General features: G+C 38.5%; 1 protein-coding gene across 3 annotated transcripts; it reads right to left on the bottom strand.

Annotated features, from left to right (window-relative positions):
- Window positions 1-237: 237 nt before the first annotated feature.
- LOC145988884 (uncharacterized) lies at window positions 238-25,237 on the bottom strand. 3 transcript variants are annotated; one of them, XM_083124162.1, is made up of 3 exons: window positions 25,106-25,191; window positions 18,812-18,898; window positions 238-1,499 (listed from the first exon to the last, which is right to left on the bottom strand). In XM_083124162.1, exons 1-3 carry the CDS (start codon window positions 25,154-25,156, stop codon window positions 375-377), a joined length of 1,263 nt encoding a protein of 420 aa, XP_082980288.1. In that variant the 5' UTR covers window positions 25,157-25,191; the 3' UTR covers window positions 238-374. The 3 variants fall into 3 exon arrangements, with proteins under 3 accessions (XP_082980288.1, XP_082980290.1, XP_082980289.1); XM_083124164.1 differs by lacking the exon at window positions 18,812-18,898; XM_083124163.1 differs by lacking the exons at window positions 238-1,499; window positions 18,812-18,898 and adding an exon at window positions 13,909-15,264 and having other exon boundaries at window positions 25,106-25,237.
- Between the last annotated feature and the right edge of the window lie 252 nt (window positions 25,238-25,489).

Genomic DNA, 25,489 nt, shown 5'->3' with positions numbered 1-25,489 from the left:
TAAAACCCCTCTTCACAGGAAGAAAGCAGGAGGAAGTATAAAGGGAAAACAAGAGAGATCGAAAAAAGAGAAAGTCATACTAGATAGAAGGAAAACAAAAACAAAACAAAGGAATGGGAAAGAAAGAGAAATTATACCATGACCACTGAAGCAACAGACCCAAGAAACAATTTCGTTCACTCCCTGTAGCCCACCTGAATGATTTCTCTGGCCAGGAAAATAGTGAAAAGGAACATCTTTACATAAAATATCTGATTTATTACATTATTGTCTAGCTTACAGGAATATAGCACCACTTTGAATTATTTATATCGTATCTTAAGATACTTAGTACGATATTGAAGATAACTAATAATTACAGGCCTGTCAATAATTTAACCTAAGAAATTTAAAGGAAAACCCTCCCCAGTAGATGAGGGGATGTTTCCAGTGACGTTGAGAGGGGAGGCTAAAGTGTTGAACCAAGAACTGACAGAATTCTGGATATTAGTCGAAGCCTCGTTCCCAGAAGTTCTTGCAGTGTTCTGGACCTCGTTGTTGAGCCCTGTCAGGAAGGTTTGCAAAGACGTGTTGATCCTGGTGAACCAATCACGCAGCGTCTCCTCCAGGTACTGCCTGGCGACCGACATCTGCTCCTTGATGTTGGTGACAACTGTCTGCGAATCATACTGACTCTTCCCTGCGAAACTGTTTACTTGGTCTTTTAGGCTGTTCACCGCGGATTGGAGCTGGGTGGCATATTGCTGGATGGCATTGTCGGAGCCTTGTTGCTGATTGTCCTGGATGGCTTGCTGAAATCTAGTACTGGCGTTTGCAGCAGCCGTGCTCAACCGTTGGATGATCTGCTGCACATTCCCCTCCACCTGATCTCTGACCGTCTGCATCTGTACCTGCATGTCTGCATATCCCTGATCAAATCTCTCCTTCATGTCGTTGACGAACGTCTGGATGCTGCCCGAGTACTCCTGCATCTGACTGCTGTTCAAACTTCCCATGTCGAGTGTTGAGATGAAGTTGGTGATCCCGGAGAGAGATTGGTTTCTCAGGACATCCCACGTGCTCGTCTGGGAGCCAGAGTCACCTTGAAGCTGCTGACGTAGGTTTTCGAGATCCTGACGTCTCTCCTGGATGTAACTCTTGATCCCTGACAGTATCCCTTCCACCTTCATACCGGCGTTATCCGAAGCTCCTGAATACTGTTGTCCTGCTTGTTGCAGGCTGTCCCTCACGGAGTCCATGAACGACTGCACGTTGCTCTGGATACTCGTGAAGGTGTCTCCAGAATTCGCCTGTCTTCCTTGTACTAACCCTTGAATCCTGGTAGTCCCGTTGCTGATGATGGCCTGCAAACCACTGGACTCCGTGTTGAGTTCTGTCCTCAGTTGTTCCAGGGAAGAAGAAACCTTATCAACAAAACTGCTCCTGATGTCCTCCATGGTGTTCTGGAGTTGCTGGAGATTCTCTCCAGGATTTAGGGAGGTTGCCTTGGCTTCTGAACTCTGTGAAAATAAGTGAAAATCAAGACAACTATCATTTAGAGACAATGGCGTGCAACATATCTATGTTTGTGATCAATGTTATGTTTGTATGTAACCAAGTGTGTGAACTCGGCTCTCTCGCTTTGCAGTTAGATGTTCTTGTTAAGATATGGTAATCAAATTAGAGAAAAACTAAGTACAAGAAATACATTATTTTTCCAACAAATTTTGTTTTCAGGTTTTTAATATTTGAGATGTATTTTCGGAATTCAATATTTTAATTTTTCATATTTAATTTGTTCGCAATGAATTTTCTTTGCATATTATACATAATAACACTTTGTGTAATGAAGTATTGAAGAGGTAACTTTGAAGAGCCACTCTGACTGGTCACGGATGATGCATTCTACTTTTCCTAAGAAAACATATTGAAATGGTACGTATTTGGCTTAAACTAACTGCTGGGAATAAATATTTAACATGTTAACTGCAATTGTTCTAGTTATAAGGTTTGAAAATTCTATTAGTTTATGAAGAAATTGATCAAGAATGTTAGGATGCAACAGGTAACATTGGTGACGTTGTTTGATCAATTTTAATTTCTGCTTTCTGCACAAACGTATATCATTATCGAACCAGAGAATTAGAATAATTGAAGATAACGTGTTAAATCTTTCATTTCAGTAGTTTGTTTAAGCCAAACATGTTTCATTTAAAATATATTATTTTGAAAGCAATGAGATGTAAGATTTGTGAGAACCTTAAGCGACTGTAGTTTCTTTTTTCAGTTAACTATAGCTAATCACACTCCTACTGAAGTTGAAAGGTACACCAAATTGTTAACCAGAAAATAACCTCACAGAGTCCAAACTTATGTTAAATAAGTTTGGACTCTGTGAGTAGCAAGCCATTGGAAACAGCAGGAAGTGCAAGAACGAACAAATAAATCACGTGCTAATTTTAAAATATAAATATGTTTTGCATTCCAAATGTAAATAATAATTACTGTAGCTAAACTTTATGGTCGCAAAAAAATGTATACACACTTTAACACGAATTTCAAAATCAAGCGTCCATTGAATTGGATTGGATGAAGAGGTCAGAAGAATTCCCTGCGCGTTCAGTCGACGAATTGAAGACAGCTATAGACCGTGTTAAAAATGTAAACATAAACATTGGAGACGTCTTCGACCGGGTCCCCCGGAACTTCCGGTTTACACCAGTCCCCGTTGTTTCCTATACAGATTCACCGGCATACGAAGTAAGAAATGAGCGCTTGTTTTCATCAGTTGTGCGACGATAGTCAAGAAAGTAATTTGTTAAAGTTTTACCATGAAGCCGTGGACTTCTTGAAGTCTTTGGATGATCAAATGCAGTGCAGATTATTGATGAAAAGAAAACGCCTCTTTGTGGCCGCCAGTTGTACAGCCAACGGCATAGATAATGGTAGGCAAATTGTCCACCACTATTATCATTACTTTTTTATTCTACATCCTGTGTTGTTTTAAGGAATGAAACTATATGTTGGTTCGAAGCAGGCATTGTTCTCTGCTTATCGACGTTATTATTTCAATTCATTGTCATCACATTGTGTAATACAGACAGAATGAAAATGGTAGTGGATAATTCATCTACTTTCGCCTTTGGGTGTACATGCAGACATACAACATGGGGAGTACACGCACGAAGAACTCAAAACGCACAAAAGTTTAGATATATTCAATTATTTTGTTATTGGAAAAGCGAGGGAAATATAGAATGCTATATAAAACTGTTGATATTGTTATAAGACAATGTACGCTGAAGTGAATTCTTGCCAACAAATCTGCAGAAATTAAGATTATTCAAATGCTGGTAAATATGTGTGCTATGAACTTCGCGTTTGCGCCTGCGGAATTTAGGGAAAGCCTACGATAAGACATGCCACTTTTAATTGCACACAGGGGTGCCCACAGGGGAGATTATATATATTTCCAAAATACAATATGTAAAAATTTTACACCTTAAATGAACCATATTTAATCCTATTAGATGAAGAAAAGAAAGTATTTAAGGGTATTATCGAAGGCAGGGGGTGGGAGAAATATCCACCTCCAAGATATTAGGCCTTATTTTACACGTGAGTTCTGGGGGAGGATTCTGAATTAAACGTTGGGGCGACAGTATCCAACTCTAGGTTTTAGATAGATTATGGCGGGTATTTTAGTTAGAGGGGGATTGAAAATTAAATTGAGGGGGGTATCCAATTATTGTGTATTACTATTGTCTTAGACTGTAGCGAAATTCTTGTGTGGAGACTGAGAATTAATGTTTTGGAGGAGGCAATATCTACTCTTCAATATCAACAGTAAGTCTATAATTGGTTTGGAAATGATGGTGGTTGGTAGGATTGAGTAATAAATTTAAAGGAGAGGGGATAGGAAGGTTTTGATAAAGTGTTAAATCTTAGGTTGTCAAGGGATTTCTGTAGCGGAGAGAGAGACTGTATTTAGCAACGTTTAGATCCCGAACGTGCCAAAAGAGAAGCTGGAATAGACTAATTATCTCGGGATCCTAGGAAAGTATTTACACCCCATTAAATTAATATTGTTGAAAGTCTTCAAAGAAATGGATATAAAAATTTTCTTGCCAGCTTCGTTCGCAATAGTGAATACTACTATACCGTGCATTACAAGACATAAGCGATATTCTCAATATTCATAATAACATCACTTAATGCTTAGTGTTGGTATACTGCTTAATTTAAAGCAGGTGCATTATTTGGAACAAAAATGTATCGAATCCGCATTTCTAACTTCTTGTCACAGGAAAATTTTACTTTAACAAATTAAATTTGCACTGAAGATAAAATCCCCGTAATTGTTGTTATGGGTTACTAATATAATTATATTTATCCCAAGAAAACGGGGGTGGGGTGGGGTGAGTTCTTTGAAAGAGGAACGGTATTATATTATCTCCCTGAGCTTTACTTTGTGGGGATTAATATATGGTTTGAGTGCGCGAATAATATAATTGGGGGGGAGCATGACATGATTTTGGAGAGGATTGCACCATTGGCCTTGGGGGGGGGGGGGATTGGCACCCCAGATTGCACAAATTTACTTCAAACAGTAATGGAGCTTTCAGACTGAAGCGACAAGCGATATTGGTATTTCACACCGAAGCGACACAGAAGCATTCACTCTAAAGCGAACCGTCCACCACACATGCGCCAACAACAGACTGGGCGACACGATAAAAGGACCCAGTCCGAGAGACTCGCAAGCGACAAACGACACTTGCAACTTTTTATGTCGCTTTGGTTCGGAAGGTTTTGTCTATTTTGGAAGATTGGTTTCTAAGAGACGTGTCGCTCTTCGCTTCAGTCTGAACACTTCCTTTCGATCCGCATCGACACGACAAAATGCACGCGTCACTTGGACTTGACAGTTTTCTCAATACCATGCATCGTCTTGCCTCGGTCTGTTGTTCTTGCATGCCAAATGAGTTGTATCCTTGAGAATAAATGGGCTTGTTTTGCTTGTCGCTTCGGTGTGAAATCTCCGTGTCGCTCGGACTTGTACCTTTGCTCAATACTGTGCATGGTGTTGCCTCGGTCCATTGTTTTCGCTTGTGAGGTAAATGCTTGCGTATGTCTCGTGTCGCTTGCCACTTCGGTCTGAACTAATGAATATTTCAGTCCGAAGCGACAAGCGACACGTATCTCTTAGAAGCAAACCATCAGTAATCAAGGCAACCTTTCGGACCGAAGCGACACGACAAGCTCCATGTGTCGCTCAGACTTCCAATGGAAAATGCGCAGTAAATGCTTCCTTGCTTATAAAGGAGCCTGTGTCGCTTGTCACTTCAATGAAACCCCACTGTCGCGGGTCGCAGTCTGAAACCTTTCTAACAGACGTGCTTTTCACCATATACAAAGATAAACAAATACAAGTCGTACACCCAACGTCGAAAGAAACAGTACGCGAATTGTCCACCACCATTTTCATCGGTCTGGATTACACAATATAATGACAATGAATTCAAATAATGATGTCAATAAACAGAAAACAGTGCCTGCTTCGAACCAACATAGTTTCATTCCTTTAAAACAACACAGGATGTAGAATAAAACAAGTTATGAAAATAACGGTGGACAATTTGCCTACCATTATCTTTGACTGTACACATGACTCTTGAGCCGGGTACCAATCATTTCTTCGTTCCGCTTGTATCCACAGATTTCTTCTCTCCATGTCCTTCGGAAGCCTGGAAGTGATACTTGACTCTATAAATTTGTTCCCGATCGAACTGTGTAACCATATGCTACACAGCTTGCACCCTTTTTCATTGTAAAAGAATCTCCACTTCGCCGTTTCATATTATCGTCCATAGCACAGTCAGCGTAACCGGATGTTTGAGGGGGACCAGAAGAATGCGCATGCTCCGCAGTAGCTCCACCTTTAACACCGTCCATTGAACGAGAGTGTGCAAAAAAAAAAACGATTATTTGTGTTTACGATTCCATTGCATCGCTTTTCCAGCAGTGCCTGGAAGAGAACTGTCATCACTTTGAAAACAAGCGTTGACAGAGAATGTTATTCTCGTTTGTAGATTCTGTTAAATTCTTAAAATGAACTGTATCTTAATTAACACTGAATTTATAATCATTCAAAGTGTGTACAAATTTTATTGGTACACTCTCAGCATTCGAAGTTAGCCGGAGTTAATTAAGATTCTGTTTCAGTTGTTTAATATTAATGCATAATATTTCAATTATGTGACAAAAAGAATAGCATGTTGCATTCACTGCTTATATACTAGCGGGATTTTTAAAGGGCTAGAAGAAGTGTTTTTTTTTTTGTCATAGCAGATCTAACTCGCTTAAGAAGCTATACATCATGCCATTGCGTGAAGTTGGCTGTTTCAGCCCATACACATAATGTCTGATCGTAACAGAAAGTAGTGAAAAATGTAGCCGATTTAGTTACTACATGGCGAAGACTTTTAATGTAACATATCAACCATCAACAACAGCTAGACGAACAGTATTTGTATAATAGCCATAAGTTGTCTACCGAGAGTTAGAGTTCAGGCTTGGACATAGTTGTTCCTCTACCAATGTGCCTTCACCAATTACAGCTATGTATCAGAACAAAGTGAACGTAAACAAATGAACGTAGCTTAGGAGAAATCTTATTGGTTGTTCGAATACCATCTATCCCGCAATATTGGGTGTAGGAATATAGTGCATGGAAATGTACTGTACCATTCAACGTATTTGCTAGGTAAAAATTATGCAACCTTACAAAATGATCTGTATAACTGCGGCAAATATATCCATATGTAAAGTAACACAATTAACACGTAGGAAAGAAACTATTTCTAAAACGCAATATGTTTTTTGTTTAGAATAACTTAGAGAGTACCCGTCTTTCATCCGTATTGTCGTGATTAGCAGACGGAGCTGAAATAAAGGGCGTCAAACAATTGCGATACAAAATTATTCTATCAGTCAAATTGGGATTTTCAAACTTTGAACCGTCTTAAAGGATTATGGGTAAATAATTTCAATACATGCTCCATAATATGTAGGCTGAGATCCCAACAGCCGGTCTCCGTGACGGAGTGGTTAGCATACCGTGCTACTATATACAAAGAAAACTAAAGGCATCATAGCTTTTTATGCATCATCGTTGATGCATTAATGTGTGTTTTATGCGAGAGATTAACATTTGATGCATTTTGGTGCATTTTCGAGTATCTGACATCTGTAGATCAGACCAAACGTTTAAAGGCCTCATCAAAAAAGATGCAGGAAGGTGAATCAACTGATGCATTAAATTTCATCTCGACTGAATTGAATCCTCACTTGCATCACATGATGCACTTTTGTGGGTTTTTTTTACGATGTACAAAAATGCACCAAAATTCATCAAATGTTAATCTGATTCTTCGCAGAGGCCATGAAACACACAATGCATCAATCGATGATGCGTTCTGGTGCATCAATAGTAATGGTCCATTTAGTTTTCTGAGTATACGCCGGACTCGACTGGGCATAGGATTTCTTTGTGTGTCCCTTCATCAAATTCATTACTCATCCTCATCTTCGCCATTAGCCAAAAGTGGCAGAAATACAAAGTAAAATAAATCAAATCAATTACGATCCCAACTGTAAAGTCGCAACGTAACTGCTAAGTCCAATTGTGGAAAGAGATTTCGCCGGATGAATAGTATGTTGCAGCATGTCCGTCTGAAATAAATTTTCAGAAGAGCTGATTGAATTTTGACGTGTGTGGATTTTGAATAAGCTACAAGATTTGTGCAAACATTTTATTATTGTTGATAATTCACTTGACATGACATCCAAACAAGTTGCTTTGGAACGTGACCTCGTAACATATACAGAAACCCGATGATGTCACCGTGACGGAGTGGATAGCACATCGTCAGGGAACACCGGGTTCGATTCCAGGACGGGGCATGGATGTTTGTGACTGTCCATTCATCAATTTCATCATTTCATCATTCATCCCCATCTTCGCAAATCAGCCAATAGGCACAAAGCGGAAGCAAAATAAACTAAATCAACCGACGAAAAGTGGAGAGACGACAAAACAGCATTCAGCGCGCGATTTATTTGGGCCAATCCATACCATTCGACCAACCCTTGTCTCTCTTCAGCATTTTAAAAGTTATAATAATTTAATCACTTATTTTTATATCCTTCAAGTGTTGAAAAGCGACAGCATGTAGGACTCCCGCCGTAAGACTTTAGTCCCATGCGGTGATTTTTAGAATTTTCTGCGGTTTTTAAAAATCCGTTTTGTAATTCCGAATCTAATGATTGAAAAACCATTTTCTTCAGAAATAAATGCTCCTTCATTCTTTGTTACGATATTTGCTGTCCCGCGTTCGATACCCGGTGAAGGCATAAGTGGTACGGATCCCACTTTAAACTGTAGGCCCAGTCCCGATTAGCCTTACTGTGCATAAAGTGGACTTAAAGCACCAAATCAACTAATCAACAAACCATATTCGTTCTCAGGATAGTAGTTTCATATAGATATTTTTCTTTATAATTTCTCATTTTGGGGGCACAAATAACCATGAAAGGGGCAAAACACAGATTAACCATATTTTTTAGGTTTACTGTGCGGTACGAATTGAGTAAAATTATAAAAAAATTAAGTGTCTGGTATCCGCCCCCCTTTCTCTATAAGCTGCCGAAGATTAAAAAGTTTGAAAACTGACGCTCTGTAATCCAAATGGAGGACAGAGATAAAATCTGAAATTTGTACCACAATGTAAATTTGGTGAAGGTATTTTTCTGAATCAGAAAGATATTTAAGATTAAATTTAGCCAAAATTATCCCCTTTACAATACTAAATATAACACATGTAGAATTGGGAATTGCAAGACAAAATATAGTTATGAATACATTTAAAACGTAGACTAATTAGAAATATATATTAAATATGAAACCATTTATTATTTACAGGGAGAGTTAAAAACCGTGAACGGCCCTATATCTTTAAAACGCTTGAGTGAAAATGTCCAAACCATTACATCTTTCTTGGATGTTCTTTGTCGATGTTCTGGATATCCAACATACATGCAGGAATATCCAGTGGACAACCATTGGATGATTTTTAGATATCCGTTTGCAGCCTAGAAGATATCCATTAGATTTTTGGATTCACTTTTCGATATATAGCCATTATCAGTTACATGTTTTATATTGGGAAAATACCTCATCTGGACAATTTAATTTTGTTTAGATATATTGTAGATAAGAAAACATGTATTCTGTTCTAGAACTGGACCTAGCATGTCCTGGACCTGAGACATAGCTTTTCATAGGTTCACATTTGTGATTGAACTGTTCTATGGTAGGTCATCTCTGGGATTAGATTTAGGCAATTCAAGGATCCCATCAGGGATTTTCTTTGTAATACTATAGAACGTAAGTTTTGTTTAGCGCGTGTCCTATCCTGTTTCACACGTACGCATACATAATATTCTGAAAGATATGTTATGCCTCACATGCAGAAGCACGTACACAGCACATAAAGAAAGCAGTAGGGGAAAGTTCAATGTCCATAGAAAAGCAAGATCGAATCACATATAATGGATATGTGGTGGAAGTAGGATAATTGATAAGAAAAGCATGTTTCGATTTCAACTTTATTGCTCTCTTTATTAATACCTACCGTAATCATCGTAACTTCGACAAAGATAACTTGAAGAATGATAAGTTTTACCTAAAATGACAGTGGCTTTCACCAGATAATGGTCCCCTGTCAGCGAAATAATGTTTCTAAAATTTTGTTGTAGGTCCACTTAATGCTCAGAGAGGTTTACCGGAAAAGGACTCAAAGATGAAAGTTGGGTTTAAACCAACGTGCAATGCCTCTACCGAGGATCAAACCCGAGACCCTTGAATATAATGCGATAGGGTTACCACTAAGTAATCTGGAAAACGCATATTGTGTTTTCGGTGATGATTTGGAACTATAATTTAATACGTTTTTTGTATTGCAAAGTTAAGAACGAATACATATAGCTGAATGTTTATGCTTTAACTAAAAAAATATAAGTTTTATATAATTCCTGAACATCATGATATAAACGCTGGCACGTTTTATGATATACAATTTAAGTTATAATTACAAAAATTGCAATTAAATTGATTTTAATTTTCAGTAAATGAAAAAGAGTTTAAAAAAATTATGCCAATTTTTAGAAAAGATAGCCTATAGTATATAGTATATATCAAGCATTGGACTTGCTTTGGATATAGAAAAATTTATTGTATATCGATAAGTAGATGCAATACTGGCTATCGTATAGATATTGAGCTGCATGTTAGAGTTTCCATTTTTCAAGTTGCTAATTGGAACCTCTAGGAGCCTTTTTATCCGTAATAGTACCTTTGAATTCAAGACAGTGTCTTCCAAGTAGAATATGATGTGGTACGTTAAAAGGTACAACATTTAATCTCATACTTAATTATAATGGTTTGAACATTTTTACTCCAATAGTTTTAATTTTAAAAAATTAGGCTGTTCACGACTTCAGACATTCTCTGTCTACATATAATAGGCTACATAGTTCCATATTTAATGTACATTTTAATAAGTCTAGGTTTTAAATGTATTCATAACCATATTTTGCCTTGCAATTTCTACATTTCCCAGTTTCACATGTTTTTAAATTAATATTTTAAAGGGCTAAGTGTAACTGAATTTAATCATAAATGAAGACTAAAATTGATAAACGCTGTAAGTGCCAAAATAATTCAAACACCGTTTTCGACGTTAAACTGTGCAATGTGCCATGCTTTATAATGTGGTAAACGTGAAAAGTGGTTGGTAGCCCTCTAAGTAGTTCAAAGGGAGTGTAAAGAGGTCACTAGTGTGAACGTTCTTAAGGGCTGATGTGCGGAACGATGCGATTTCCTAACACTTTCGTAAAGTTTACCACTTTTAGTCCTCAAATATCTTTCTCATTCGGAAAAAGAACCTTCACCAAATTTTTGTACAACGTTGATAATTTCAGATTTTTTCTCTATCCCCCTTTTGTTATAGACCGTCGAATTTTCAAAATTTTAAAATTTTTAGAGCTCAATTATAGAAATAAGGAGATCCTAGCAATTCATATGTTTAATAGTTTTCTGGATTACCAGACACCTCACAGTAAACATAAAAATTATAGTTCAGGTGTTTTTCTCCCTTCATAGTTGTGTTGCACCAAGAATGAAAAGTTATATATAAAAAAAACTGATTAATTAAGAATAGCATTTGAATTACCAACCTGAAAACGAGAATGATAATAAACAAAACAAAAAAGAATTTTTCTTAAGAAGTTGGTTTTTGAATAATTAGATTTTAAATTACAGATCAGAAGTTACAGCGAATTTCATAAAGGTCTGAAAACGCTTAAAATCCCCACACGCGTCTAATTCAAAATGGCCACAAGATCCAAATGCAAAGTTGAAAACAATTTGGCAAATTGGTAGCCAGTCCAGCGCCAACTAGGGCATACCTACTGGTAATCCAGTTCCGTGTGATGCGGGCTTAACTGTAAAGTTATATTTCCGTTGTGGGGTCAGATTCGTGTTGAAGAGTTATGATCCAATCACAGTGGGAACTCAATTATATCTCATGCCTCCAGGAAAGCATATTGGCGAAGTGTAATAAAGGAGTTCCGGGTTCGATACCCGGCAGGGGTACATTGTGATTCGGATCCCACTTTAAACTGTAGGTCCACTTCTGATTAACCTCTCTGCGCATAACATGGACTTGAACTTAAAATATAAAAAAATACAAACACATTCCTGTAGTATAGTTTTATTTTAGTTCCAATGGAGTTACTAGATGAAGATAACTGTCTCTGTAGGATTGAGGGATTGATACACTGTAAAGCTTAAAACTTATAGGAAACAGACTAATCATAGGATTCTATATTTTCATTCTAATGCAACATTGTCTACCTTATATTTTATCAATAACATCTACATGGCCTGTAACTTGAAACCAAGTGAACAAAAAAATGCTTTAGTCATTACTACCACCTGACACCCAGTGAAGGGATTGAGTTTCGATCACAGCTCAATGATTGACAGTAGTTACAATTGGTCTATTTCTTCTTCATTTATATATTCATTACAGTAATTTTATCCAAGGAGGTTAGGGTTTGATTCTAAACGGTACACGGTGCAGTGATTCGAATGACTGTTAAGACTGTAGGCCCAGTTCCGATTGTACTATAAGGGCATGAAGTGTACTTGAAACAAGCTTCATACCGCCTCGGTGACCGAGGGGGTTGAGTGGAAGACTCACCACCTTGCCATTACAATTTGTGGGTCGAAACTCAATCTGGCCATGGATGTTCCTTTTCATGGTTCCATTCATGAACATCATGGAATCATTTACTCATGTCACCCTCACGATTAACCTAAGAGACAGAAGTGACGTTCAAACAAAACAGGAAACATTTTCTCTCATCATCATCAATTATCAACTTTTCGAGGCAAAAATGGGCATACAGAGTGTCCCAAAATATAGTTTACACTCTTTGAATGTTAATAACAGAGAAGCTATTAAGATAACTTGACTGGACTTTCTGTATTTGAAGCTCCAATATCTACATTGAGTGTGCGTGTGTAGGCATTCTGTTGTTTTTAGTTCCATCATAGCACACCAGGCGGTAGGCATTAGTGTACCCAAAGTGGCAGAGGTGAGTTGTTTTGAGCAATATAAAAAGTGTCAAATAACCTCCCAGATCTCCAAATTTAACACCGTTAGATTCCTACCTCTGGGAAACTGGAGAACGACGTGTACCCCACAAAGCCGGTCACTGGATGGTATGAAACATGCGATTGACACTACCTGTGCTTCCCTTCCTGTGTAAACCATATCTGCTCTTTTCTGAGTTGCCGATCTGTTCTGTAGCATTGCAGACAAAGTATTGCTGCCAATGAACATATATATCATTAAGATATGTGGCACGCAAAAAAGTTCATACTTTCTGTTATTAGTTTTCCCATAATTAATGTTCAAAGAGTGTAAACACTCTTTTGGGACACTCTGTATAACATCTAAGAATGCAATTACAGAATGAATGAGAAGGGTTAACAATAGTAGAAAAATGTATGAAATATGTGTAAGTATGTATGTCGACGACTCATTATATATTTTTCGTGCGAAATTACCCACTGTTCTCTGAAAGTACAGTGTAGAGACACACATTCCATCATGAATCTGCAACATGTACAGAACAAATCATATTGTACAAGTAAAATATGCAAAGGGCTAAGTTCAACAACCTGTATTTATTTCCTCAAACTAGCCGCCTAGGCAGCGTAACGTGCTGAGTGGTCGACTGTTAAAGGTCAGGCGATCCATTCACAGCCTGGGTATATGTGTATGTGCTTCTTCGTTGCAAGTTCGGTTATGTTCAGCTAGTTTAACTGAAGGTTCTTTGCCGAGATATGCGTCTTCTAGGCTGACCCATGTATTCTCTAATTTTTTCCACGAATAAACTTGATCTTTATTCAGTTAGTTCTAGATTACGTCAGGGTTAAGACAACTACGATCATACCATCATTCACACCATATCGACGTCTTCATCTGCATTCTGTGTACACCTCGTGATTTAATGTATAGAATTGCAAAATTGTTCCTTATATTTAACTTATTCATGCCCTTTAGTAATAAACTTGCAAATAATAAGCGATAAGCCAATCGGCAAATAGTTAAGCATGCAAAGGTGTATGTATAGTTCATGCAATTAAGATGGAAATGTGGTATTCAAACAAACTTAACTGTTTACCTTTTTTGTGAGTGTGTCTGTAATAGTAATCATACTGGCAATGATGATCTATGGAATTTGTTGTGCAACTACATGTATGCAAAATTTTACTAGGTATAATAGAGCGCTACGTTTTATGTACAATATCTTCTTTATTACGTTGGGACTCAAAGCAGATGACTACAATTACTTGGTACAACTTCCCAAACTCGCCTCCGTATCAGACTATACAGCATGTTGTACTATTTACAGAAAAAAAAATACATGTCACATTCAACCCTTCGCTTATTTGTTTGACGGAATTTTGGTGTGTGACTAACCACTTCGAGTGCCATTGAGACGTGAGGAAATGCTTCCTAGCCATGAACTGAACACATTCCCACCACTTTTGATAGCCTCCTGGAGGTTTATAGATGCTTGGTTGGCGGCGTTCTGGGCCCTGTTGATCCCATTCTGCAGCCTGGAGTTGACCTCTTCCAGGAAGTCCCGCCATTGCTCCTCCCACAAGCTCCTCATGCTCTGTACGTTGGTCTCGAATCTATTCAAGACCGCATTCACTACATCTTCAAAGTAGCTCCTTGCGTTGTTAACCTGCTGCTGGATCTGGATCATAATATTGTTCGACTCCTGTAGAGTCTTCTCGCCGAACTGGAATATCTGCGTTTGTACGTTATTGACGATAGTCTGTCCTTGAGTTGCATAATCGTGGAAGTTTTGCTGTGCCTGCGAGGAGAGGTCGGATGCTCGCTGCTGGGCCTCCTGGATCCTTCTGCTAGCTTCGGCCGATGCGTTATTCATCTGCTGGACAATTCCCTGGACGTTGTTCTCAACCTGGTCTCTGGCGGCTTGGATCTGTCCTTGGGCAGTAGCAAACCCCTCTTCGAACCTTCCCTTGATGTCGTTGACGGCGTTCTGGATGTTGTCGGAGAATTCCTGCAGCTGGCTACCGTTCAGGGCCGCCACGTTGACTGTGGAAAAGGCTCTGGTGATTCCCGAGAGAGTCTGGTTCTTCAAGTGGTCCAGCTGGGTGGTCTGGTTGCTGATGCTGTCTTGCATCTGCTGACGTAGCTCGTCGAGATCCTGACACCTTTTCTCCACGTAGTTTCTGATGTTGGAAACCGTTTCTTCCATCTGCTGCCTGGCGTTGTCCGAAGCTGCTGAGTACTGCTGATCTATCTCCTCAAGACTGCTGCGTATGGAGTCATAGTAGGTCTGCAAGTTGCTCTGCATGTTTTCTAATGCTTCTCCACCGTCGAAAAGGTTCACCTCGTTCGATATCCTCTGCACCACGTCCTGCATCGCGTTGGTTCCGTTGTTGATGACGATCCTCCATCCGCTGGATTCTCTGTTGAATTCAGATTGAATCTGGTCCACTAAAGATGCAACCCTTTCGTTGAAGTTGCCCTGGAGCGTGTCGATCACATCCCGTAACCCATTGACACTCTTCTCTACGTCTTCTGAAACGGTACCACTTTGAGTCTTCGTGTTCTGTAAACAGAAGACACAAGTAAAGAGTAATGTCGTGTATCCACGTATAGATACGTAAATATGATGAAATGAGTACACTTTAGCTAATCTTAATTTCAAGTAGTGGACGCACATTTAAGAAGAAAAAAAGTTTAATTAGTGGGTAAATGTTCCATAGATAATCTCTAAGGCTGCTCAGAGATCATAAACGTCTTTGAAGCCGCGGTGGTGTAGCCGATAGGGCGCCTGACTGTCACGTAGGAGACTCTCGATCAGTTTCAGGGGTGGGTGATCCAAGGTAGAAAATTCCCCACCCTGTCAGTGGATGAAGTGTCTGTGAGGACACCCTGTCTTTAAAAAATGGATACCTCCTGGCAGACCCGCGACCGGAGTGTGGTTCTGATCACATCGTCTCCAGAAATTGAAGACATTGTGGATGTGTGGGGTCCTACCTTCACTTGCTCACCACATTTTTAAAAAAAAACTAAACCCTAGCCGAATTGGTACCCAAACGCGTTAGTGGCCAATTTTCGACCTGTCAACTTAACGTGCCGGGTTCAAATTCCGGCCTTGGTGAGTATCTCTTCGCTAATTTCATCTAATCGTCACCCATCTTCATGATCACAATAACAATTTCTGTTTTTTTTTTTCTGGCGCAGTAGCATATTCACTATTATATTATATTTTACAAAATAACTTTTTTTAAAAAGATACATGTCAGATATGCTACAAGTGATATTTAGAGTTTGAAGCTAGTAATAATGTTTTGTAATATAAATAGTATCAAGTAACTCACAAAGATTTTTTTTCATGAATATGCATAGTTTTACTACTCGTATTTGGAAGGTGTTTATGGGGAGATTATACCTTCGTAATTTAGTCCCATCTACTTTAGTGTGAATATGTGGAGGAAATCGCACTAATTATGTCGTACTTATTTAGAGGGTAAAATCTTGAATTAGCTAACTCTTCTTGTCTGTGCGAAGAGAAGCGAGAGGGGCTGATGTCCAAAGATGGCCTTTATTAAGCTTCTAGGGCATTTTACAAATCTCTAATGAGAGAGAAATTTCTGAAATTAAAAGAAATAACTTGTACAACTAATTAAGAACATGAACCAAATGTATATTTTGTAACATTGCTTGTAACTTCAATTAAAAAAAATACAAAACCGTTACATCTGTTCCCAAGGTAGCCCGGGGGTCGGTCCCAAATGTGGCCCAAGGCTTATAGCTGGCTTTGAAAATGATGCTTGTGCTCAAGAAATCATATTTATTCACGTTTCTACATCTTATTATATAAAATTGTTGGTGTCAACCTTTTGATTGTTTTCATGCATTATATACAGCAACGAGGAATAGACGATCTCCGTGGAGGACTGGTCTGCACAGTCCCTACGACGCCAGGGGTTCCACAATAACTTAAACAGAATGGCTGCTGGCAGCCCGAGACTGTTCGTTTTCTGCATGGTGCACTTGAGTGGGGCTGGGTAATGTAATGCTATTTCTTAGCTGTGTTAAATACTTATATGATTTTCGTAAACGATTTTGGGATTTGGTTCAGCTACCTTACGAATTTTGATTAATATTTTGGTTAACTCTTGTCCACAGGGTACAGAGGGGAATGCGGTTCGTTTCTAGGATCTTATACGGTATCACTATGTACTGACTACATTTGTTGAACAATGTCATTTCTTGTAATTCTGGGCTCCTTTAGCTGGGTAAAATAAATTTAATTTATTGACAAAAATCTACAAACATTGAATAATATCACTAAAGACAAAAAGTACGGAAACGTTTAAAATTGATTCTGAAAATTTTAGACAAACGGGGTTGTATTTTTCAAGCAAGAGGGTAAAACTTAAAACAAACACACTGTAGGAAAGAAAATAAACTCACTATTTGGCGAAACGGAATTTGAAATTCGTAACCGTGTAAAAGTTAAGAACGAAGTTATCCTCAAAATAACTAATGTTTATTACCATGTCTTCATTTTAAATATTGCGATGGCAATGACAGTTAAGGGTTATGCACTCTCCAAAAAGTCCGCCATCTTTCTTAATATGTTGGAACTGTACAATTAGAATAATTTTTATTGAAATAAGCTAGCATCCAGTGTATTTTTTTGCCTACAGGTGAAGTGGAATGTTTGTTTCCTTCGGTGATCTACTGTACGCTCTGAAAATTGTTTTGTTAAAAAGTATGAAATCAATAATAATTTGTGAATTGCAAAATGTGTAAAACGTTTTGTGGCGACGTACCGTATTTCTTATATCGAGACTCGACAGGCGAGACGGATATTTTAAACTAAAGAAAAGACCGAGACACTGTCAAATCTCGTCTCGTCTCCTCTGGATACCATCCTCTTTTTTTTAAAAAAAAGTGTTCGACTATTTACATCTATATAGCCCACGCTTCAACGCGCCGTCCAAAATCTCGTCAAGGTCAGAGTTTGCTCTACGGGGTGTGGCAGAAAAGTAGAGAGACTGATTTTACTTTTCACCATGAATATTATTCTTTTTTTACAAATCAAGGTTATCCTCTTCAAAATAGTTTCCTTGGGCAGCTACACATCGACGGAGGCGTTGTTTCCATTTTCCGTAGCAGTGCTGGAAGGCTTCTGCTGGAATACCCTTCAGCTCGTCAGTACGCTCTTCTGGATAGTATCCAAAGTACCAAAATGGCGCCCTTTCAAGTGGTTTTTGAACCGGGGGAATAAAAAAAAGTAACAGGGATTGAGATCCGGCGAGTACGGGGACTGACGAACAACAGGAATGCTTTTTTCTGCCAAAAATTAATTGATGGAGACTGCCGTGTGGCATGGGGCATTGTCGTGGTGCAGCATCCAAGTGCTAACATTTGATGGACGGTAAACCGGTTTAAATTTAACTCACTACTTATCATTCTCAACGTCAATCGACGATCTTAGGTTGAAGGTCTTCCAATTCCTTCTAAAAAGGACTTGTGCCATCTGAACATTTTTTCCCTGGATAGGGAATGTTCTCCATAAGCCCCTTTGTAACTCTTTTATAAGTCACAATAGCGGATTCACCAAGCTTTACACAAAATTTGATGGCAAAACGTTGCCTAAACTTTTTGCCAGTCCATTTTCGTCACAAACACAACTTAACATCGGACGCTCTCAACAATCGCGTAGAAACTGTAGCAAGTTCAAACTTGTACTGAGTCAAGGGCTGGGGTTAATCTAACTGCTACGTGAAAGGGAAAACAGCAGTGTTGTCGATTTGTGTACAGTGTCGCCAGTCTCATTACTTTTCTGTCACACCTCGTTTGTCCACGTTACTCTGAGGTCGGCTCATTTGGACCGGACCTACAGTTTGAAATGAGATCCGAATCACTATGTATCCAACCCGGACCCCTTGCTTACGTGACAACAGCATTCCCACTACACAAACATGGAGGCACAAAGTGTCGTGATGGATAACTTGAAGCAAACCTGCAACAAAATCTTTCACCAACTGCGAGATTGTTAGTAACATGCGTGTCTTAGTAACAAGCACCAAAGCGTGGCAACATTGCAAAAGGAAGCAAGTTCATTGGTGCGTACAGACCTCAAAGGCGAACAGCCACTTCAGAGGTAAAGGGATGCAAAGTCTTGGCCCTCGCTTGCCAGTGGATGCTGCATTACCAACAGACACCTAGAGACAAACACACCACAACGTAGTCTAACTCATCTTGCACACTAACAATGACACATTTATAAGCTACATCTTCCTACTGAACTTCCAATAAGTAATCATTTCCACACCTTCTTTCTACTGTTTCCCAACAATTGTGATTTCTACACCTTTTATTCTATTAAGTTTAAAAATAATGTTGGCTTCAACACCCTTCTTTTACCATAATCCCAATAAATGCTGATTTCTATTATATTCATTATATACATTTTCTAATATATTTTCCAACAAGTGCTGCTTCAACCCCTATTCTTACGATACTTTTCAACAACCGGTGATACATATATAAACTGTTTATTTCCCAAAATATACAAAACATTGAATTACCGCACTGAAGACAAAAAATACTTAAGTGTTTTCAATAAAATTGCTTCTGAGAATTTTAGACAAACGGGGTTGTATTTTCCAAGCAAAGAGCTAAAATATATTACATTTTAAATTTAAAACAAACACACTGTATGAAGGAAAACAAATTCCCTATTTCGTGAAACGGAATTTGAAATTCATGGCAGTGTACAAGTTAAGGACACTTATTCCTCGAAACCCCGCCATCTTTCCCAATATTTTGGAACTGGACAATTTGAATAATTCTTATTGAAATAAGGTGGCATACAATGTATTTTAATACACTAAAGTTCTTTATGTTTTTTCGCAGTATCCAAGTGTTGTTGAACAAAGGAATGGCTTGAGGAAAGGAGAATATTTATATTTAGGGTCATATTATTATTATTATTATTTAATAGCTTTATTTTACTTCACCTCTTGTGCCACTTTTGGCTATTTTTTGCGAACATCTTTCTAATGTAAGAGACAAGAGTGACATGGTATAAACGAAGCCGGCCCTCGTGGCGGAGTGGTTAACCCATCGCTCTACGATGCCTGGGGTCCCGGGTTCGAAACCTAACCTGGGCATGCATGTTTTTGAGTGTCCATTCATCAATTTCATCCTATCATCACTCTTCACAAATTAGCCAAAAGTGGCACAAGACGCGATGTAAAATAAAGCACATCAATCAGTCTAGGAATAAGAGAAATAATACGATGATATTCAGATTATGGAGATGAGTATGAAACATGAAATATTACAAGAAGATTAGGGTCAATTCTACCGCAATTATTACAATAGTGTTTATTACAGAGAAATCATAGCAAGAGCTCGCCCGCCATTATTCAATACCCAACAAACATCATCAATTGAATGCTATCAGGCAGCCCCACCATCAAAACACACCTATTCAGAACTCCCCATATTATTAACAAACTTTTAAAAGTGGCAGAAAAGTGCCATTGGATTTAAACTTAAACAATAAGGATGCCCTTCCTTAAAAGTGGCAACCTGAATTAACTTAGATTACAAGATAGATCCCCGCTAACAGAACAAAGTAGGGGGGGGGGGTCGCATTTAATATACCATTCAATATGATTTTAAAATGCACATTTGGGCTAGAAGAGCAAGTATTTATGATAATTTTCATCCTGCGGGAGAGTTGTTATGGAGTCAGGCGGATCAATCGGGGGTCGTCCACCTCTGCCTCATAATCGTGTCGTCACTATATTTTCTGCCTATCCATGACCACTGGCGTACTTGGGGGGAGGGTCTGAGGGGGCTACAGCCCCTCCCGAAATCATGAGAAAATCAAAATTTTCAAATGAAAGCAATAAATAACTCCAAAAAAATCAAAGTTTGTCTTCCAGCAACTTTTGACACGAAGTTTAAAAATGGTAATTATGTAATATTTGATTTTGTATTCCGTCCCGGAGTATGCGGCTATGTAATATCCATATATATAATCCCAGCCTCTTCCGACCTTCCGAAATAAAATCTTGCGTACGCTAGTGTTCATGACAGCTTTTTATTTATCCTTTATTGCACGAATATCAAAAACAAAAAGTATGTAATAATTAGAGACTGGATTATAAAGAGAATTCCTTTTCTTATTTTTGATTTGGTGTTTTAAGTCCACTTTATGCACAGTAAGGCTAATTGGGACTGGACCTACAGCTTAAAGTGCGATCCGAACCACTATGTGCCTCCACCGGGTATCGAACCCGGGACCCCTTGATTACAAGGCCACGACGCTACCACTGCGCCATCGGGGAAGCCCTTTTCTTATTTTTCAACACGGATCATAACAACAGTGTTGATAATAATTATCTTCCACCAACAAGATTACATGGTTTTGACTTTCATCCCACCCCTTTTTTTTTAAAAAAAACATTTTTCTTTCTGGTTCCTTTATTGACTAGTTTTTCAGTCTACATTCTCTTTTTTTAATAAAATATCTTCCTTGGTTCCTTTATAAAAAATATATCAAATATTTTGTACGACTGTTTTTTCCCCGAACAAAACATTCAAGAATTGTCTATTTGGTGCAGTTTACAGGAAAGAATGAACAAGCGCCTTCTACCTTACCTTTCCTCTATGAGTGTTGGGAGTATGTTGCACCGATTGTTGAAACAATGCGATCTGGGCTTAAGCAGTAACAAACGCATTAAATTTCTTGCATTTCTTACTTTACTTCATACGAAATTTAATGTATCCCTTTTCACAAATGTATGACACATATTGTGCTTTCATTTAAAATAATATTTTTAGTGGAGTGCAAAAATAAACTATAGTCTTTTTTCATTTCCTTTTTTCTTTGGCAATAATTTCCCCCTTTTTTGTCGCTCTTAGAGTATTTTTATCCCTTTAATATCCGGTCTCTAATAATTATACTATATTGAATAAGTTATGTTCTACTACCCTTGCCTTGGAAGAACCTTTACAATAGCTGATGACACAAACGCAAAGGAATGTCAATGCCTTTCTCAAGATTCGATCCTAGGATTGCAAGTCTAGGAATTATGCTTATTTGTTGTATATAAGTGACTAACCTCAATTTAGAAATTGACAATGTTCTTTGCAATAGTTACCCATGTTAATATATTGTTTCATAAGAAAAGTACAGTAAGTGAATGTATATTGAACACCAGGACGGGTGTAATTATTTGTAACACTAACATTGTCTCTGTGACGTGATTGGAAGCGTGTAGTCCTTCAGTCCCTTTAGAATGTGGAATTGCTCTCTGCAGGAAAAACGTTCAAGACCAACCCTCTTCACCGCAACTTTAATCGAGCAAATTTGGAGCATGCAACATCCTGTAGAATTTTAGTCAAATTGAATGTAATTTTTTTCCCCATTGCTGCTTGTTTGCAAACTGAATTTCCAGCCTAAACAATAAAACATGATTTTGAAGATCGGCACTGCATAAATCATCAAGTCTTGCAAAGATTCTCAATGCATTGGAAATATTTCTAGGTAATTTTGCATAATTCTCGGGGGCTTGGTCCAGTGTCCATGCTAATGCCTCAGACAGGCAGACTGGAGAGAGTTCACAAAATTTCATATTTCTAGCTCTATTTGTTCCAGAGTTGACAAAGACGCTGATAGACTAAGAAGTCAAGGTTGGAATCTTAGAACGAAGAAGTATGTTCCTTAGCATCGTCTGAGATAACGATATAATGAACTTGAGTGTAAAAAAAATTGGAAATGTGTGTCGCCTAGGATCTGGTGAAGAAGAGCAAATATTTTATATTATGAAAAACTCAGTTGAAAAGATAATTTATTGCTAGGCTTCTTTCTGTTCAAGACACAAAAATTGAACACAATCAACCAAGTGGCTCGTTCTTAGAAAACTATCAATATTTTCTCCCTTCCTCTACTAATGAAAAACTGATAGTATGGAATACTACTTTCCTAAACACTTTCAAAATATCAGGAAGAGTTGTTATAACTATTCTTTAAAAAATGAAGGAATCCAGCGTTTTGGAAATAGAGAAGAGACAAGGGTGTCCCTTACAAAAGCCTACAAATCAAAGATGAGATTACAAGAAATGACTGTTCTTTATTTAAAAAGATTTCTACGAGTGCAATCTCGTTTCGTTACTGCAATAAATAGTCTTCGAATAACATTGGAATCCAAATTTTACTGTGGTTAAAATGTATGATTGTTATCTCCAAGGGACCCCCAGGTCACAAGGCACAAATTTCACAACACGAGTTTTGTTTTAAGTCCACTTTGTGCAAAGAGAGGCTAATTGGGACTGGACCTACAGTGTAGTTTCACAAAACACGGCAAATATTGTAAGTGTGAATTTCACTTTATATCACCCAACAAATTACTGTGCACAATCTGCTGAACCTTTAAATGATTGAATATAAAAAATAAATCTGACCTACAGACATTGACAGACAGATCGTCAGAATGCAATTAAAAAAAAGGGATATGAGAATTCTTTCTTTGTTAAGTACTAATGTGAGATGCGTTAGAAGTCGAATTACTTTCGGAACATCTCCAGCGGACTGAGCGGGTCTGTCTAGCGAGCCTACTGGGCGTGTAGAGCTTAGCGATATGCTCTGGCAAGAGATGACGTCAGCGGCTCACTTAGTTGATTGGTTGCTTCGAGACTTGTGACTCGCTTCGAAGCTTCAAATGCATAACAGTCAAAGATGTTATGGAAATAATCTCCCATTTACGTGTCGAAATGACAGGAAAGTGCACTATGTTGTGAACGACGATTTGCTGACTACAGTTTCACGGTATACAAGTACTAAATGCTGTAATTGCTGCTAATGGTATGAAGGCATCATCACCTCGTCAAAGTCTGACAGAAATGCTTATGAATGAATCACTGTGTTTCGCTGCCACTGGGACCTATATTTCCCCTTTCTTACCTACATCAGTTAAAAGTAGGGAAATGAATGTGTTGAAGCAGAGTTCCAACGTTCTATCCTTATAGCAGCATACAGTGGCGGCGATTGGGTACCAAAAACGTGGGGGGCAAGGGTAAAAGTGGAGGGGAGAGGACAGTTACTTTCCCTTGGTAGATAAGGTTTAGCATAGTGTGGGAGAAAAGGTAGCAAAACGTTGGGGGCATCTGCCCCCCATCGCCCCCTAATCGCCACCACTGGTAGCATACTTTGTTCGAATCGAAATATTACAATCATTATCTACAAGTATTTTAAATATTTTGTAACAAAAATGTTCATATTTTCATGGAAAAGCAAGGCGAAATAAAGGGATAAACTACCACAATGATACTGCATTACAATAATAGTAACAACAAGTCAATACGCTAAAACATAATGCAAGAAGTAATGACGCACTTTATAAAAGGTGAAGTATCTCAAATTTTCGGACATACTACACAAATGGTCGTATCTTGTTTATGCCCTTTTTTATACCACTAGATATATATATAATAACACAATTTTTGAGAATATTGTTTAAAAAGAAACTTTAATCTTTAGTAAACACTCATCCAAAATATTAGTTTCAGAAGTGAAATATTACTTCTGTAGTAAGTTCCATGAAAACCTTTAAATCGCTCTCCTGAAAAATACAAAAATTGCGATACGACACTCTGTGATGAGGTCGACGATATATGTATACTAGGGGGAGGAGGTTGAATTTTTTACCCCCCAAAAGTGTTGTTACGCCACTGTAGGTCTACATTGAGGATCCTAGCTTGAACGCACGGATATGAAAAAAGGCGGCTGCGCTGGTGCCACACATGGAAACAGCAAAGCGACACTAGGACAAAAGTCGCTGGTTCCCGCTTAGTGTGTGGCAACGTCAACCGGGCTGTGTTGCCTAGTTCGAGCTTCAGACCGACCTCTTTCCGGGGCACTTTTGTGTCATCCCTGACATTTCGAGCAAATACCGTCAGATTGTATCACATGAATTACAAAGAGCAACTCTACAACGAGATCTTTCATTCTCTTAAACCTCCGAACACTCGTGGTTGTGTGAGACGTGGCAACAGCGCTAACTTCTGCCACCCGCCTAGTTTCATGGCGGTGCGTTTAGTTTGTCCGTATTGAATGATTTTACTGCTGTCCGTTCCTTTGTCAAATGTTTTACTTCTCGCTTTTATCTATAATGAGCGTCTTATCTAATCCTAATTATTGCACTACAATTGTAGTGATGTTTTTTTTAGTGACAATATGTTTATTCTAAAAAAGACAGAGATAAAGTGCGTGAAATTAGAAGCAGACGTGCATGCCTTCCGGAATATGTGAACCCAGGACAGCTGACTTCAGTGCGCCACAAGCCATTCACTAAACCAAACGTGAGAGATTATGTGAAATAATTTCGAAGCCACAGAAAATCTCATTCGCTTACCTGAAGCAAAAGAAGAGCTGAAGCGACGAAGACGAGATACTTAGCGGCCATCTTGAGTTGCTTCCGGAATTGCTGTGAGTAAACTGTGAGCTCCGACTAGTGTAGTCTCTTTTTTATACAGCATGATCGACAGAACCATCTGCGTGGCTGACACGTGATCGTGCGTAAAGGAAGGGACCGGGTACACGGAATTCTGCGTAGCTAAACACTTTATTCCTTTTTTTCTTCCCCTGTGTTTATTGTTTGTTTCCGTCATCCAGCTTCCTCGCAGCTGTGGATGAATATTCAGCTCCTTAAACGAGATGATTAGTTGCCGGTGGAATCTCCTGATATTCACGGCCATGGTTCTAATTTGTGCGACATTGTTCAAGGTCACCGTTGAAA

This window comes from Lepisma saccharinum, chromosome 6, assembly GCF_977018435.1.
Source record: "Lepisma saccharinum chromosome 6, izLepSacc3.1, whole genome shotgun sequence".
NCBI lineage: Eukaryota > Metazoa > Arthropoda > Insecta > Zygentoma > Lepismatidae > Lepisma > Lepisma saccharinum.
The sequence above is the reverse complement of the archived record's forward strand: the minus strand, read 5'-3'. Positions and strand labels throughout refer to the sequence as shown.

Excerpts from the sequence above, each read along its gene's own strand:
- LOC145988884 (XM_083124162.1), bottom strand. The coding sequence starts at position 25,156 with ATGGCCGCTAAGTATCTCGTCTTCGTCGCTTCAGCTCTTCTTTTGCTT. Across the intron at positions 18,899-25,105 it reads CAGCTCTTCTTTTGCTTCAG|GTGTCTGTTGGTAATGCAGC; the intron begins GTAAGCGAATGA and ends GTTTGTCTCTAG. Across the intron at positions 1,500-18,811 it reads AGTGGCTGTTCGCCTTTGAG|AGTTCAGAAGCCAAGGCAAC; the intron begins GTCTGTACGCAC and ends TTATTTTCACAG.